The 13,040-nt window shown below is 40.9% G+C and overlaps 2 protein-coding genes across 7 annotated transcripts in view; both read left to right on the plus strand.

Moving 5' to 3' along the window:
- The window catches only part of arhgap32b (Rho GTPase activating protein 32b), a 113,629-nt gene extending 109,674 nt beyond the window's left edge, over window positions 1–3,955 (plus strand). For all 6 annotated transcript variants that reach the window (XM_056398146.1, XM_056398147.1, XM_056398148.1 and 3 more), the window contains one exon: window positions 29–3,955. In XM_056398146.1, coding sequence (XP_056254121.1) covers window positions 29–2,338 — 2,310 coding nt within the window. In that variant the 3' untranslated portion in view covers window positions 2,339–3,955. The remainder of the gene's footprint in view (window positions 1–28) is intronic.
- A 2,991-nt stretch (window positions 3,956–6,946) lies between these two features.
- h3f3c (H3 histone, family 3C) lies at window positions 6,947–10,955 on the plus strand. Its single transcript, XM_056398154.1, has 4 exons — window positions 6,947–7,094; window positions 8,658–8,801; window positions 9,187–9,340; window positions 9,468–10,955. The coding sequence occupies exons 2-4, from the start codon at window positions 8,674–8,676 to the stop codon at window positions 9,594–9,596; spliced, it is 411 nt and encodes a 136-aa protein (XP_056254129.1). The 5' UTR covers window positions 6,947–7,094; window positions 8,658–8,673; the 3' UTR covers window positions 9,597–10,955.
- Window positions 10,956–13,040: the final 2,085 nt, after the last annotated feature.

The raw sequence follows: 13,040 nt of genomic DNA on the forward strand, positions 1-13,040 counted from the left end.
GAATCTGTTTTGTTGTTCTTTTACTCAGGTCAAATCGGAGGACACTGCAACTCCCCCGATCCTTCTAAAACCATCAGAACCGCCGCCACCGATAGTTCAGAAGCCCAAAAAGCAGGCGGTCTCACTTCCCCAGCATCAAACACAAGTTCAGATACAGCCTCATCCTCCAGCACAGCCTCAACCTCAGTCACAGCCTCATCTGCAGCCCCAGCCTCATCTGCAGCCCCATCCACAGCCACATCCACAGCCACAGCCACATCCCCAGCCACAGCCCCATACACAGTCTCAGACACAAGTCCAATCCCAACCTCAGACACTCTCAAAGGCCAGCGCAAGAGTGGCCCCCACCTCTGCTGAGCCTCTTGAGAAGCCTTGGGAGGCCATTAAGCCAGTACAGCCCTGTACAGAGTCTACAAAGTACCACGACCCCTACGGACCCAAACCTCCAGCCCCTCCTGTACGCACCATTGAGAGCAAACTGGCCACTGCAGCGCTCAGCCAAAGTGAAACCTCTTATCACCTCCTGGATGAGGGCCCTGTGCCTGGCCATCAGGAGGATGCTCTGCCTCACCATCCTGTCTCTCCTCGTAAATCTTCCATGCACCAGCCTGCCTACCTGTACCACGCTAAAGGAGAACCAGTTTTAATTGAACCTCCAGGAGCTGCATACTACCACCAGAGGCCTGTTGCTCTGGGCCCACAGTCCTTGCCACACCACTACCGGCCAGACAGTGTCCCCACACACCTCTCCTATGTGTCCAAGTCTGAGCCTCAGATACCTTACAGTGCCAGAGTGGACAACAGATACAGCACTTTAGGCCCGAGGTCTTACCACCACTCCATAAAGTCCAGAGGAAACCCCCGCAATGTGTTCATGGCTCCGGGGCCAGGGCATCCGGGTTATAGCCATGATAGAACCCACGGCTATCCCACCATCCGCAGAGTACACTCACTCCATGTTCCTTCCACTGTCCGCTCAGTGCCCATCCAGAGGACTGAGGTTCCTCCAGATGATGACATGTTCTTCTACCACCGGCCCATCTATCAGTGCAAAGCCTACCAGCAGCCCCCGCAGCAGTCCTCACAGACCGACTACCACGTCACTCAGCTGCAGCCTTACTTTGAGAACGGGCGGGTCCAGTATCGCTATAGCCCCTACTCCGGTTCAAGCCCTTTGGAGGCACCTTACTATGACATCGACCCTTACGGCACCATCCGAATCCGGCACTTCCACTCCCACGGCAACCGAGATCCGGGGGCTGCTGCCGGTCGACAGGGTGGAAAAGCGACTGGGTACCACTTCCTTGCTCGCCATGTTATCCCACCTGGGAAGGAGCACAGCTTTGTGAGCAGGGACATGCCCCCTAGCCACGGGACCAAGGAAGCTGCTGCTTACCTCTCATGGGACCCCGAGGAGTCAGAAAGGCTCCGCGTGCACTCCATCCGCAGAGAGAGCAGGGCCAGACAGAGGATTAAAGGCCCTGTCCTCTCTCAGTACGACAACGTCGGCTTGTTCACACCAGCAGATATATCAGGCTATGAGACCCTGCACCTGCGCAGTAAATCTGACCCAGGTAAAGGCGTGCTGATTGCAGCCGAGAGCAAAGATGGCCGCTACCTCCCCAGACACATGGTGTCAGACCCTGACGTCCTTATGTACATGGAGACTGACAAGCATGTCCAGGGCAGTGTAGTGGGTGACAAGTCTGATGGACTTGCCAAGCAAAGCAGTTCAAAAAAATGCCAATCCTCTCACTCCCTTCCTGCTACTCTGAGCCACAGTCTCTCCCATCAGCAGGAGAGCGGCCGACACGAGGCCAAGTACGAGACTGGAGACGATAAGCTGGGTGGAGACGGCAGCAGGTCCAAACACTGGCAGCAGGAGTATCTCAACAAGAGGAACTTCCAACCATGGTACGAGTGCTCTGATTCTGACCACCACCAGAGTAAAGTGAAAACAGCAAGCAGCTACCACAGTACAGACGACCAGCCATCAGCTCCCAGGGAACAACTCACCCGCTCCAAACCAGAGCGATCACACAGCGTCCGAGAGCAGCAGCACTACAACCAGGGCAAACCTGAGCTGGACAGAGACTACTCGTATCAGAAACACAGCAGTAAAACGGTGCAGTCCCACTATGATAACTTGGACGATTACCACCCAGTACCTCAACCTCAGGCCCCTGTTCAAAAACGTGGAGGCTCCGGCTCCTATCCCGCCCCAGGATTCTCAGTGAGCCACAGCAACAGAGCGTACTCCACAGCACTGGGCCAGGGAGCCTTTATCCAGACTGACCTGGCCCTGCAGAGGCCAGAGACAGAAATACGTACTGAGTGAAGTGTTTAAGGGGAGAAACGTGTGAAATTATCTTTAGCTGTGTTGAAGAAAGACTCTAGTGAGCTCTAGTGAGCAGCCTCTGCAGGACAGTGGACTGTCGTATCACCAATATTTTTGCTCCTCTGTATTTTTAATGAATTGTAAAGAAAATTGTAAGACTTTTTACAGAAAGTCCTGAATGTACCTGAATTTACTGTCCAAGAGGTCATATTATTGTGATTGATTGAGACGGTAGTCATAAATGTATATGATATGAAAGACGTAAGGTACTTTCAGCAGGCACCACAAAAATGTAAAATATATATATACAATATATATATATATATATATATATAAGAATAGAATCTGTAGTGAAAAGGGATTTTTAGTTGTATTTTGTTGTTTTGTTTTTTTTAGGTGTGGCGCTGGGTATAAGCATCAACTTGGATTAAGGTTTGCATTTTAGAAATGCATGCGGTCTTTATCTCTTGCAGAACAGTTCTGTGTAGTTCACTATCCATTGCGTTCTTTCTGGATGTAACAGCACAAGCTTTTGAAGGAGTAAACATGTAGGTCATCACGCCCTCCCTCAACCAATATGTACACAAGTAGGCGGCACAGTGTGTCCATGTTTGTCTTGAAGAATCCAACAGAGCGTGAGGTTTGACAAGGAGCTGCAATGGGTTACTTTCAGTTAATATAGTGGTTGTCAATGTCTTATTTTGTCTGTGACTGTGCCATTTTTACGTAACTTTGCTATAAACAGATTTCAATGACTTCTAATGGAATGTTTTGGTACTTGTCTGTTCTTCAGTGGAAGAGGGACCAAATGACTTGGCGCAGTTGTTGCACATAATGGGATAAAGAGGGTGAGGTGGATGTATGCGTGCTGTAGCTTTAGATGTGTAAGAGGTTATTTTTCTTTTTTCTTTTTTTTTTCATCACATTCAAGGTACTTTCATGAACTGGACTAACTGAACAAAGCTGAAAACAAATGTCCTCTCAAACGACGGGGTGAGGAACATGTTGCCGCTGCTTTGTGACAAAAACAACAACAACAACAACTTAGTGACGAGCCTTAAATTCTGTTCCTACAGACCTTATTTTGTTTACTGTCATTGTCATACAAGCCTGTTTTCATACTGCACAAACATTGTGATAGTTACATTTAATATCACTTTTGATGATTCTTGACAGTTCAGGGGTGGCAGGTGACCTGCTGGGGTTATTAAGTTTTGTATCGCCTCACTGGTTCTGAATTCAAAACAATGAGGGATGGGAATGTTTTTTTGTTTTTGTTTTTGTTTTTTTTTTAAAGATATCCGGGGCATTTTTTTTTTCAGGCTGGAAATCAATGTGTAGTAAATTCATCTGGCATTATACTACACGCCCTTTTTTGTTCACCATAATTTAAGGATTACAATATGTTTCAAATATGTCTAAATCCAGGTTGTACTCTGTAACTGTTTGACTTCTATATCGCTTGCAGGTTTTGCTCCTCTTGCCTTATCTAAAGCCTCTACCTTTTCAGATGGGGTGTTGAAGTAAGGCACTGTGTACTTGAATGTGAAAACACTCTTGTCTCAAACTAGAGGTATCTAAAGTTAGATATGAAACAAATAAAACTGTTCAGGAATAGCTATAATCCACGTCTTTTAATATGTGTATGATGTTTCTAATACATCTCTGTTTGGTTCTGTCTGACAGTTTCTTGAAGGATAGAATTAAGAATTGACAACAAAATTTACTTCAGTAGACACAAATGAGTAATTGTCATTAAGCCTAACTTCAGGAGGTTAAAAAGTAATTTCTTTAAAATATCTTTGATTCAGAGGAAAGAGTTTATCCTCAATAATTTTTGGTTACAGTAGCGTGACATGATCCCTGAGTGCTGCTTTGAGAAAATTAAGTGCTCTGTGAACTGTCATTCCTTCCTCTTCCCAGACTGTCTATTTTTCAATATCAGTGGAAAGCTATGCTGACACATTTTTCTGTGCATTAACAAGAATTATTGATAACCGGGATCACGGGACCAGACGACCTATATGAACCATTCCAAACTGGATTCTGCCCCAAAACACAGTACTGAAGCAGTCCTCATTGAAGTCAATAATGACCACCATCTCTCCGGTTTTGCAAGACTCTACTGGCTCCCAGTCAAATTCTGGGTAAAACATATAATGCTCCTTAGTGCCTACAATGCCCTCGATAGCTTTACTCCTCCCTACCTTGCTAATCTCATCCAAAACTCACCTGTTTCAACTTGCTTTCCCTGCCTAACTTCCACCTTATTCATTCTGGTGGAAGGAAGAAAACCATTTGCAAGCATAGACGTTATTATGGTGAAGATAGAGTATTTACGCCAAGAGATGAGCGTAGCCATATTTCAGCTGAACAGCTCTAAACCTCCCTGCGACCAGTGAGAATAAACTGAAAACATTTTACCAGCACAATTTTTTTTTTTTTCTTTTACTAAATTACTAACAAAATGAATTGGTTCCGACACCTCGTTACACATGGCATCCTGCAGGTTGAATCATACGTGTACCTGTGCTGTTAGGTGATGATGTGAGTCCACATGACTAAACAGAATTCCACATGTATTTTCAAAAAGAGAGTAGGAGGAGATAGGATTTAAAAAAAAAAAAAAAAAAAGAGGCCGATCCGGGGCTTTATGACTGTTCAAAGGGTCAAACATTCATCAAACTATGAAGGTTGGTTATGAATCAGAGCAGCTTGTCAACATCGGTGTGGAGCTTGCGGCATAACCTTCACGTCAGAATGACTGATTACAGCATGTAGCTCCTCTACATGAACTGGAATATGTAGAAATGATGATGCCATCACAAGAACATTACCTTTGATCGTGGTTTTGACCTGAGCTCATGCTGAGCTCATGCATTGCAGCTAAATGTTCTTACCTTCCTTGCTGTTTCATATCATGGTGATCAGAAAATCGTATTTCATTTCATTTATTTATCATTCTCGTGATACATCTATGACTCCTGTAATAATGTAGATACAGAAATTCAAATGTTTGTTTTCATCTCTACACACTTACAGGCTTAAGTAAAACCTCCAATTTTGTTAACAATTTTCCACACTAATTGTTTGTTCTTTTCTTTTGTCACTTAATCCATCCGTTATTCTGACATAGCTGGCATGACAATGGACACTGAGTAGTGACTACAATCAAAAAATGGATCCATATAATAACTGTTTTTAGCACATTAATGTGTCCTGATGTAAAGGGTTTTAAGAAAAAAAAAAAACTTTTAAAACTTTTTTTATTTAAATCAAATCAAATTCTGTAAATAAGGCAAGTGACAATATTTTTAGTAATTCAGTTCAAACCAACAATACTAAAAACAAAGGCATGTGCTCTAGTTCTATTAATTCAAACAACACAATACAGAAAAACAAGGCATGTAACAAAGAGGAAGCAATCAATTAAAAATAGTTGCTCCAAAGGTAGAGGAGACCCAATGTAATATTTTATATATATATATATATATATATATATATATATATATATATACACACATACACACATACACACACACATACAGTGATTCCTGTTTTGCATCAAAAATATAAATTTGAGATGGATCTTTGTGTTTCCCGTTCTTCTTTGTTGGAAAATTGTACTTTGTTCTTTATTTTCTTTCTTTCCTCTATTTACACATTTTGACATAATCTGTTTAAAAAAAATTAGCTGGTAACCCAGTTGCAGGATCTTGTTAACTTGATCACGTTTATAATTTACTATTACATTCTACTATTTTGTATTTATTAATATTGAACAGTAAACTAAAAAAGTGCTCAGGTCTTCTACTTAACTAAAGGTAGCAATACCACAGTAAAAACGTCCTATGTTATAATTATTGATGCATTAATGTAGACATCACTTAAATGTGGAGCTAATACCCACTCTATACATACTGCCGGGTAGTTTAATTTATAATAATACATCATAATATATTTGTTGAAAATAATATGCATTAATAATATTCGTCTGCTACGTAACTAATAACTATAACTTTAAAATGAATATAGTTCAAACGGGAAGGAAACGACTGTGAGTGTGCAAGAACATTTTTGAAATTGCGACCAAAATGTAGCAGAGTAAAAGCAGCATATTTGCCTCTAAACAGTAAATAAAATAAAAATGCTCAAGTAAAGTGCAAGTGCCTCCAACTACTCCAACTGTACTCAAGTACAATAGTGCTTACCACCATTGGTCAAAATATATTGTATTTTCATTGTATGTCGTATGTATAAGTAATTTGGCTAATCACTTTATTTTTAATTTGCTCCCGTTCATTTTCTTTTATTGTTTCTACAGCATATCGTATGCCAATATATTGCGCCTGCGTTTCTTAATATTAAGTTTTGTGCTTGTTCGTGTAATTTGTATTTTGTATAGATGGTGAAAGAAATTAACGCGGTCGTCAAAAAGAGCCAACAGATATGGCTAACATCAAATAATGACATAATAGTAATAATAATATTATACTTTTTTGCATTAGGACAATAATATCATACTGTATTGAAAAGCATCAACGTCTTCTACTAAAAAGTTCCAGCTGAAGAAATGAAGTTTCAATGTTTACAAATGTTGGCAGTTGCATTATGGGAGACAGATGATTGACACGGCCGCCATTTTGCTCCTGCTCTCGCTGCTTCCATTGTGTGAGAGATAGTAAATAACTGACACTGCCAGACAAGCACAACACACTTGTATCCTTGCGAAGAAAAGGCGTTAAATTCACCCCCGGTAAGTTAAATTTTTCTCACACTTTTTGAACCACGGTATATTATTCATTGTTTAGAGAAGAAAATCACCCAGATGAAGTTGTTTTTGTGCTGAAATCGCGTGTTATTTCGACGCTGTGTTGAGGGACAAAAAGCAGCTGCCCCGATACTCAGGCAGAGAGAAGAACGGCTCAGTACTTCCACCGCTCAAATATCTGCTCCACTTTCAGTGACGGTTTCTATGTCGCCTCTTCGCTTTAATACAACATCGCTTCATACGCCTGTGACGGTTTTTTGATAACTACACTCGTCTACTACATTTTATTGGTAGTCTTGTGTTCACACGTTTTGAGTTTTTGTGGGAAAATGTCAAAGTTTACGTCCCAGTCAATGCCAGTATGTTTGTAGCTCCATTCGGGTCTGCGGCCATAATCTTGCGGTATGGGGCGGAGCTAAGGTTACTGGTCCCGCCCCAAGATCCTGCAGAATAAAATCCCATTGGTTCTTAGATACGACAGGGTTGCAGCGGATTGGTGTATTTCCGAGTGATGACCTGTTCAGCGGTGTGATTGGTGTGGTTGCGAGTACCCGGTGTCTGGATTGGCTCGGTGCGCTTGTTTGTGCAGCTGCCAAAGCGGAGGAAAAGTTTTCCCTGGCAGCTCTGTCTGACTAATATTACAGACTTTCAGCTGGAGGGGGGGAAACAAAACACTCAACCTGCTGAGTAAAGGAAGACAGAAAATTGACAAGAGACCGAACCTCATGTCGATATTTGGGTCATTGGCAGGAAGAAATAATGATAACAAGCAGCAGACAAAGTTCTTTAAACCCTGCGTTTAATATCATAACATCATAATATTACCAAAATCCCCAAACCCGCTAATGGCAATAAAATGTGACCAGATGAGTCAAAAATGCAACCATAATGTATCATTAAAATGGATTGTAAAAGAAATATAAACCTTTACTCTGGGCTGGGCCAGTCAGACATACTTTATGAGGAAAAGTGTTGCTTGGCAGAAATTAGGGAATAAAGCATTAAATGTGTGCTCTGGCCAAAAAAAGACCACTTATTAATTGGAAAATACAATGAGGTGGTCAAAGATAAATAGAAGAGTCTAATTTTGGAAGCTGTCATTTTTGTTTATCAACTATTTGGAAGAAAAGGTAAAAGTATAAACTTGATATTTGTTTTTACACTTCATTTTTTTATTTATCAGTATTAGTAATTGAAGTATTAATTTATATTTTTGACTTGTCTAAAAACTTTTTAATGCTTTTCGCTAGTTTCTGGGTTGTAAACAAGTGTTCACATTTAGCTATACAAGGGTTATTTTTAAAGGGAGGTCAGTTGACTGTTAGCTTAGAAGGAACATTTGACAACAGTTATAGTGCCTATGATAACATCATTGTGCCCATGATAATAGCATGGAAATGTATGAATAACTGAACAGTTCTTAAAGCATGTAATGGCATAATCAGAGCGTAATCATAACTGCAGCTCTAAGGCCAGGGAAAAAAAAAAAAAAAAACTATAGTATGAACATGGTGATGTATGTTTTTCTTCTTTCAATGTTCTCTTCAGGTGATACCTTGTTGTAATGGCTCGTACCAAGCAGACTGCTCGTAAGTCCACTGGAGGAAAAGCTCCTCGTAAGCAGCTGGCCACCAAGGCTGCACGAAAGAGCGCCCCCTCCACCGGTGGTGTGAAGAAGCCCCATCGTTACAGGTACGTAACATTTATCTCACTTATTTTTAGTCGAGGTAGTGATTTGAAAATCTACAACAAAATTAAACACTTAATTGGCAGCATTAAACTTGTCTACATTCACATCTCTACTGTGCAATTATGAGGTTCTATGTTGGGTTATATGAACAGATTTTTAGTCAAACGTCAAATGGAAGCAATATTTATTTCGGAGGATGATTTCTGACCCGTTCAGCTTATTTCCAGCAGTTTAAATTCATCTTGTGCAAATTGTTTTTTTTTGTTGTCATTTATCAGACACATGATTAAATTAGTTATCATTAGTTATCATCTTCTTGTAAAGTTAGAGTTATTTAACTATCAAAAGTGGTGTATTGAACTAAAGCTTGGTTGTGTTGTGTTTTAGGCCCGGTACCGTGGCTTTGAGAGAGATCCGTCGGTACCAGAAGTCCACTGAGCTGCTGATCCGTAAGCTGCCGTTCCAGCGTCTGGTGAGGGAGATAGCTCAGGACTTCAAGACTGACCTGCGTTTCCAGAGTGCCGCCATTGGAGCCCTGCAGGTGTGTGTGTGTGTGTGTGTGTGTGTGTGTGTGTGTGTGTGTGTGTGTGTATGCTTGCGTGTGCACAATATATTAATAAATACACAATAGTGTCACTGACACAATTCTCTTGCAATTGTCCCTGCAGGAGGCCAGTGAGGCGTACCTGGTGGGTCTCTTCGAGGACACTAACCTGTGTGCCATCCATGCCAAGCGTGTCACCATCATGCCCAAAGACATCCAGCTGGCACGCCGCATCCGCGGAGAGCGCGCTTAAACAGCCTCCCTAATGTTTCACCTCTGTCCTGTTTTTCTTTACCTGTCCCTGCCCTCCTCCCTTGATTCTACCCCCCCACCCACCTCCACCCATCCCAGTCACACTCTCTCCCCAGCCTGCCCAGCTTCTCAGTAGACTTTAGAGTAATCCTGATTATGAAGCGATAGAAATATGTTGAAGTCTGGTCTCTCATAGGTTTTTTGTCTTCACCAAATGTTTTAGGGTACCTTTTTCGTGCATGTAAAAGGTTTAGTAGATCAGACACACATGTGCACACATGCTCAAACAGGCATCACTTGGTTTGGGTGGCACTTCAAAACACGAAGCCCATCCTTGAGCTCACCTGGATTTTTCTAGTGTGGGAGGTCGGCAGGTGCAGTTTGTGTGGCAAACAGAGCCAAAGCAGACGGATGTGGCCGAGGGGCTAGTCTGCTTAAGGGGAGCTGCAACTTCCACAGCAGGGTGCTATTAAAACTAGTCCTGAGGCCTCGGCCCATTTGAACACCCTCCTCCCTTCCCACCCAGTCCGTCCCTCTACACCGCAGCCACCCTCTCACTCTGCAGCTGCAGCGTGACGGCTCGCTGTACCATTTTGGTTCACCTCCTTCACCCCTTAGATCTGCACTGGGAGGGGACGCTGATCTGTTGGTCCGTTTGTGTGGATGTGTGAGCTCTGATCTTCCAAACCACTTGTACTCAACAAACAAGAATCTCTTGGTTGCTTAAGAATATTGATTATCGTTGTGGATATGGTGTCTATTTTTTTTACGCATATGAGTCATGGATGAGCATCTCTTCCTTTACCACTTCCAAAATTATCAAAACAAGAGAAAAAAACAATTGAAATTGTCAACATGGTTGTCAGGTTGTTTTTTTACAGTGATCTGATTTGTTATAGAAAATCAGGAAGGGCTTCTTTGTTTTCCAAGGCAACTTCTGTTCTAATGGCAGCCACACCGGTGCGATGGTGTACCATCTCCTCGTCTCTTCAATTTAATTGTTCACTGTAGATCAGTCATCAAATATTATACTTCTGTCTCTCTCTCTATCCCTCTCTCTCTCTCTCTCGCTCTCGCTCTCTCACCACAGATAGGCATTAGACTTGTCACAACAGTATGAATGACATTATAGTGAAAGTTACACTCTGCATGTTATGGGTCTGTGTCTCCTGTACTCTCTGTAGATCTGAGCATATAATCTGTTCCCTTCCTCAAAATTTGTGATACACAATATAACCTCATATTTGTTTTCTTTTATATTTTTCTTATTCCTCAAGATTTTCAGACGTATAAATAAGCTGATCTTTGTATTTTCCAAATTTCTCATATTATGGTGGTAATAAATAGGTGTTAAAACAAAGTAATGCGAGTTGGTGGGATTTATTTACAAAGTTTCTTTGAGGCGTTAATGCCACAGTGGCTTTCCAAAAGAAAGGCTGGATGTGAGTGACTGCAATGTGCTGCAGTTTTTATCAATGTATGAGAACTAAACAGCCACATGGGGGAAACCTTGAACAAGGTCTTAAACCACAGCCGCTGCACATACTCCAGCTGTCTGTCTTCTATGTAATAAATCACTGGAATCTAATGTGGAAAATAACAATAGCTTGGCACATTTGCAAATAGGATTTATAGTGTATTTGTTTCATTGTGTCAGTGCTGACTGAAAGATAATCTAAACCTACCCTATTGTGTAGACCACATGCTCTCCCAACACATTTCCTTTATCAGTACACTGTATCTATAGCTGGGTATGTCAGAGTATTGTAACACAAATTAACACACTGAAAGACAGTTTTCTATGAGAATAATTCAGTTTCACACAGTTTAACTAAAGTATTAAAGACATCATGTTAACATCATTGATCATTTGGCTCACATCAGAGGCCAACTTGAGTCAGAATAGCTGGAGCTGGGAAATATTTACAAATCGATAAATAAATGAAATAAAGCTTATAATATGTCCTTGTGGTCTCCAGCATATCTTTTAAGACTATCTTGTTATTGTTAGAATGTGTACTAGCAGAGCACAACAACAGGATGGATCTGATTTTTGGTGAAATGTCTCAAAGGCAATGCTGTAGATTCTATCTTAAAATCTCTCATTTTTAAAAGTATAACTGAAATGTATTTCTGCATTGATAAGTGGCAACTTCTAGGAGCAAAGGAATATAAAGTAAAACACCGTCAGTGTCTTCTTTACTTACACTGACGCTGAAATTCCTTCAGAGGAAACTCAGACGGGGAGAGGATAGTCACTGCCCTCTGGTGGACACATTTCTGCCAGAGCAGACTCTACACACACCCGGGCAGAAAAATGATTACACACTCACATTGCTTTGTTTTCTCTGAATAGGAAAAAATGAACTGTTTCCACTATTACTTATTATACTATTATTTATCTTTTGTCAATGACAGCAACCACTGGTGAAAAGTAAAGACATTTGCTCAGGCACTGGACTTCAGTACAGTTTACTTCTATACAACTTTATACTTCTACTCCACCACATTTCAGAGGGAATTATTGTACTTTCTATTCCAGCAGCAGCTGTAGTATAAAATAAATAATAATTTGCATCTCCAGGTTGGGAATAATATATAAAATATATATAATGAACATTTTTAAAAGTTGTACTGCATTGTTACAGTAAATTAAACCACCTAATAATGTATAAAATGAAATGAGCAATTATTAATAAAAATCCAATAGTATTATATATAATAACATAAGACTGACAGAGAGTTGTGAGTACTTTTACTTTTATAGTTTTGCCGATTATACCCCTGTACTGTTCCTGCAGAAAATACTTGAGTGCAAGACTTTTATTAGTAAGGAGGTGTTGTTACATTTTGGTGCTGGTACTTCTGTTTAAATAAAGCATCCAAATATTTCTTGCACAGCTGAGTGCAACAATCATTAAATCAGTCATTGAAAAATGCTAAAAGCTGTCAGGAAAACATGAAGAGAGAAAGAGCAGGTTGTCAGGCAGGTATTATAAAGCCTTTGGATAATAATTAGTATACTGTTTATTGTAATTTCTTCAGAGAAGTTTGTTTGAACAACAGCATCAACAATAAAATGTTCACAATTTTAATACATTTAGCACTTTGTTGCTAATGACAGCTAATAGTTTAGAGACTAAAGCTGCTTCATGGGTCAGTCCTGTAGTAGTAAGGGAACTTTCGAGTGTGTTAAATATTTTTTCATCACTTCCCGTACACGTGGAGGAGTCGGTGTACCTGGTGAATGAAAATGTAAAACATCTGTTGCTCTTCTCTGTTACAGCTGCTGGGTTTCTACAGCTTTGAAATAAAATCAAGCTGTTGCTGTTACTGACCTGTAGCTTACTTTTACCCAATGTTTGGGTTTTTTGAAGACATTTCTCTTTTTTCATTTTCAATGATTGTTAGTTCAAGGAAACCAGGAGCGGAATCTTTTTCCTTC

This window comes from Seriola aureovittata, chromosome 15 (assembly GCF_021018895.1).
Source record: "Seriola aureovittata isolate HTS-2021-v1 ecotype China chromosome 15, ASM2101889v1, whole genome shotgun sequence".
In the NCBI taxonomy this organism is placed as follows: Eukaryota; Metazoa; Chordata; class Actinopteri; order Carangiformes; family Carangidae; genus Seriola; species Seriola aureovittata.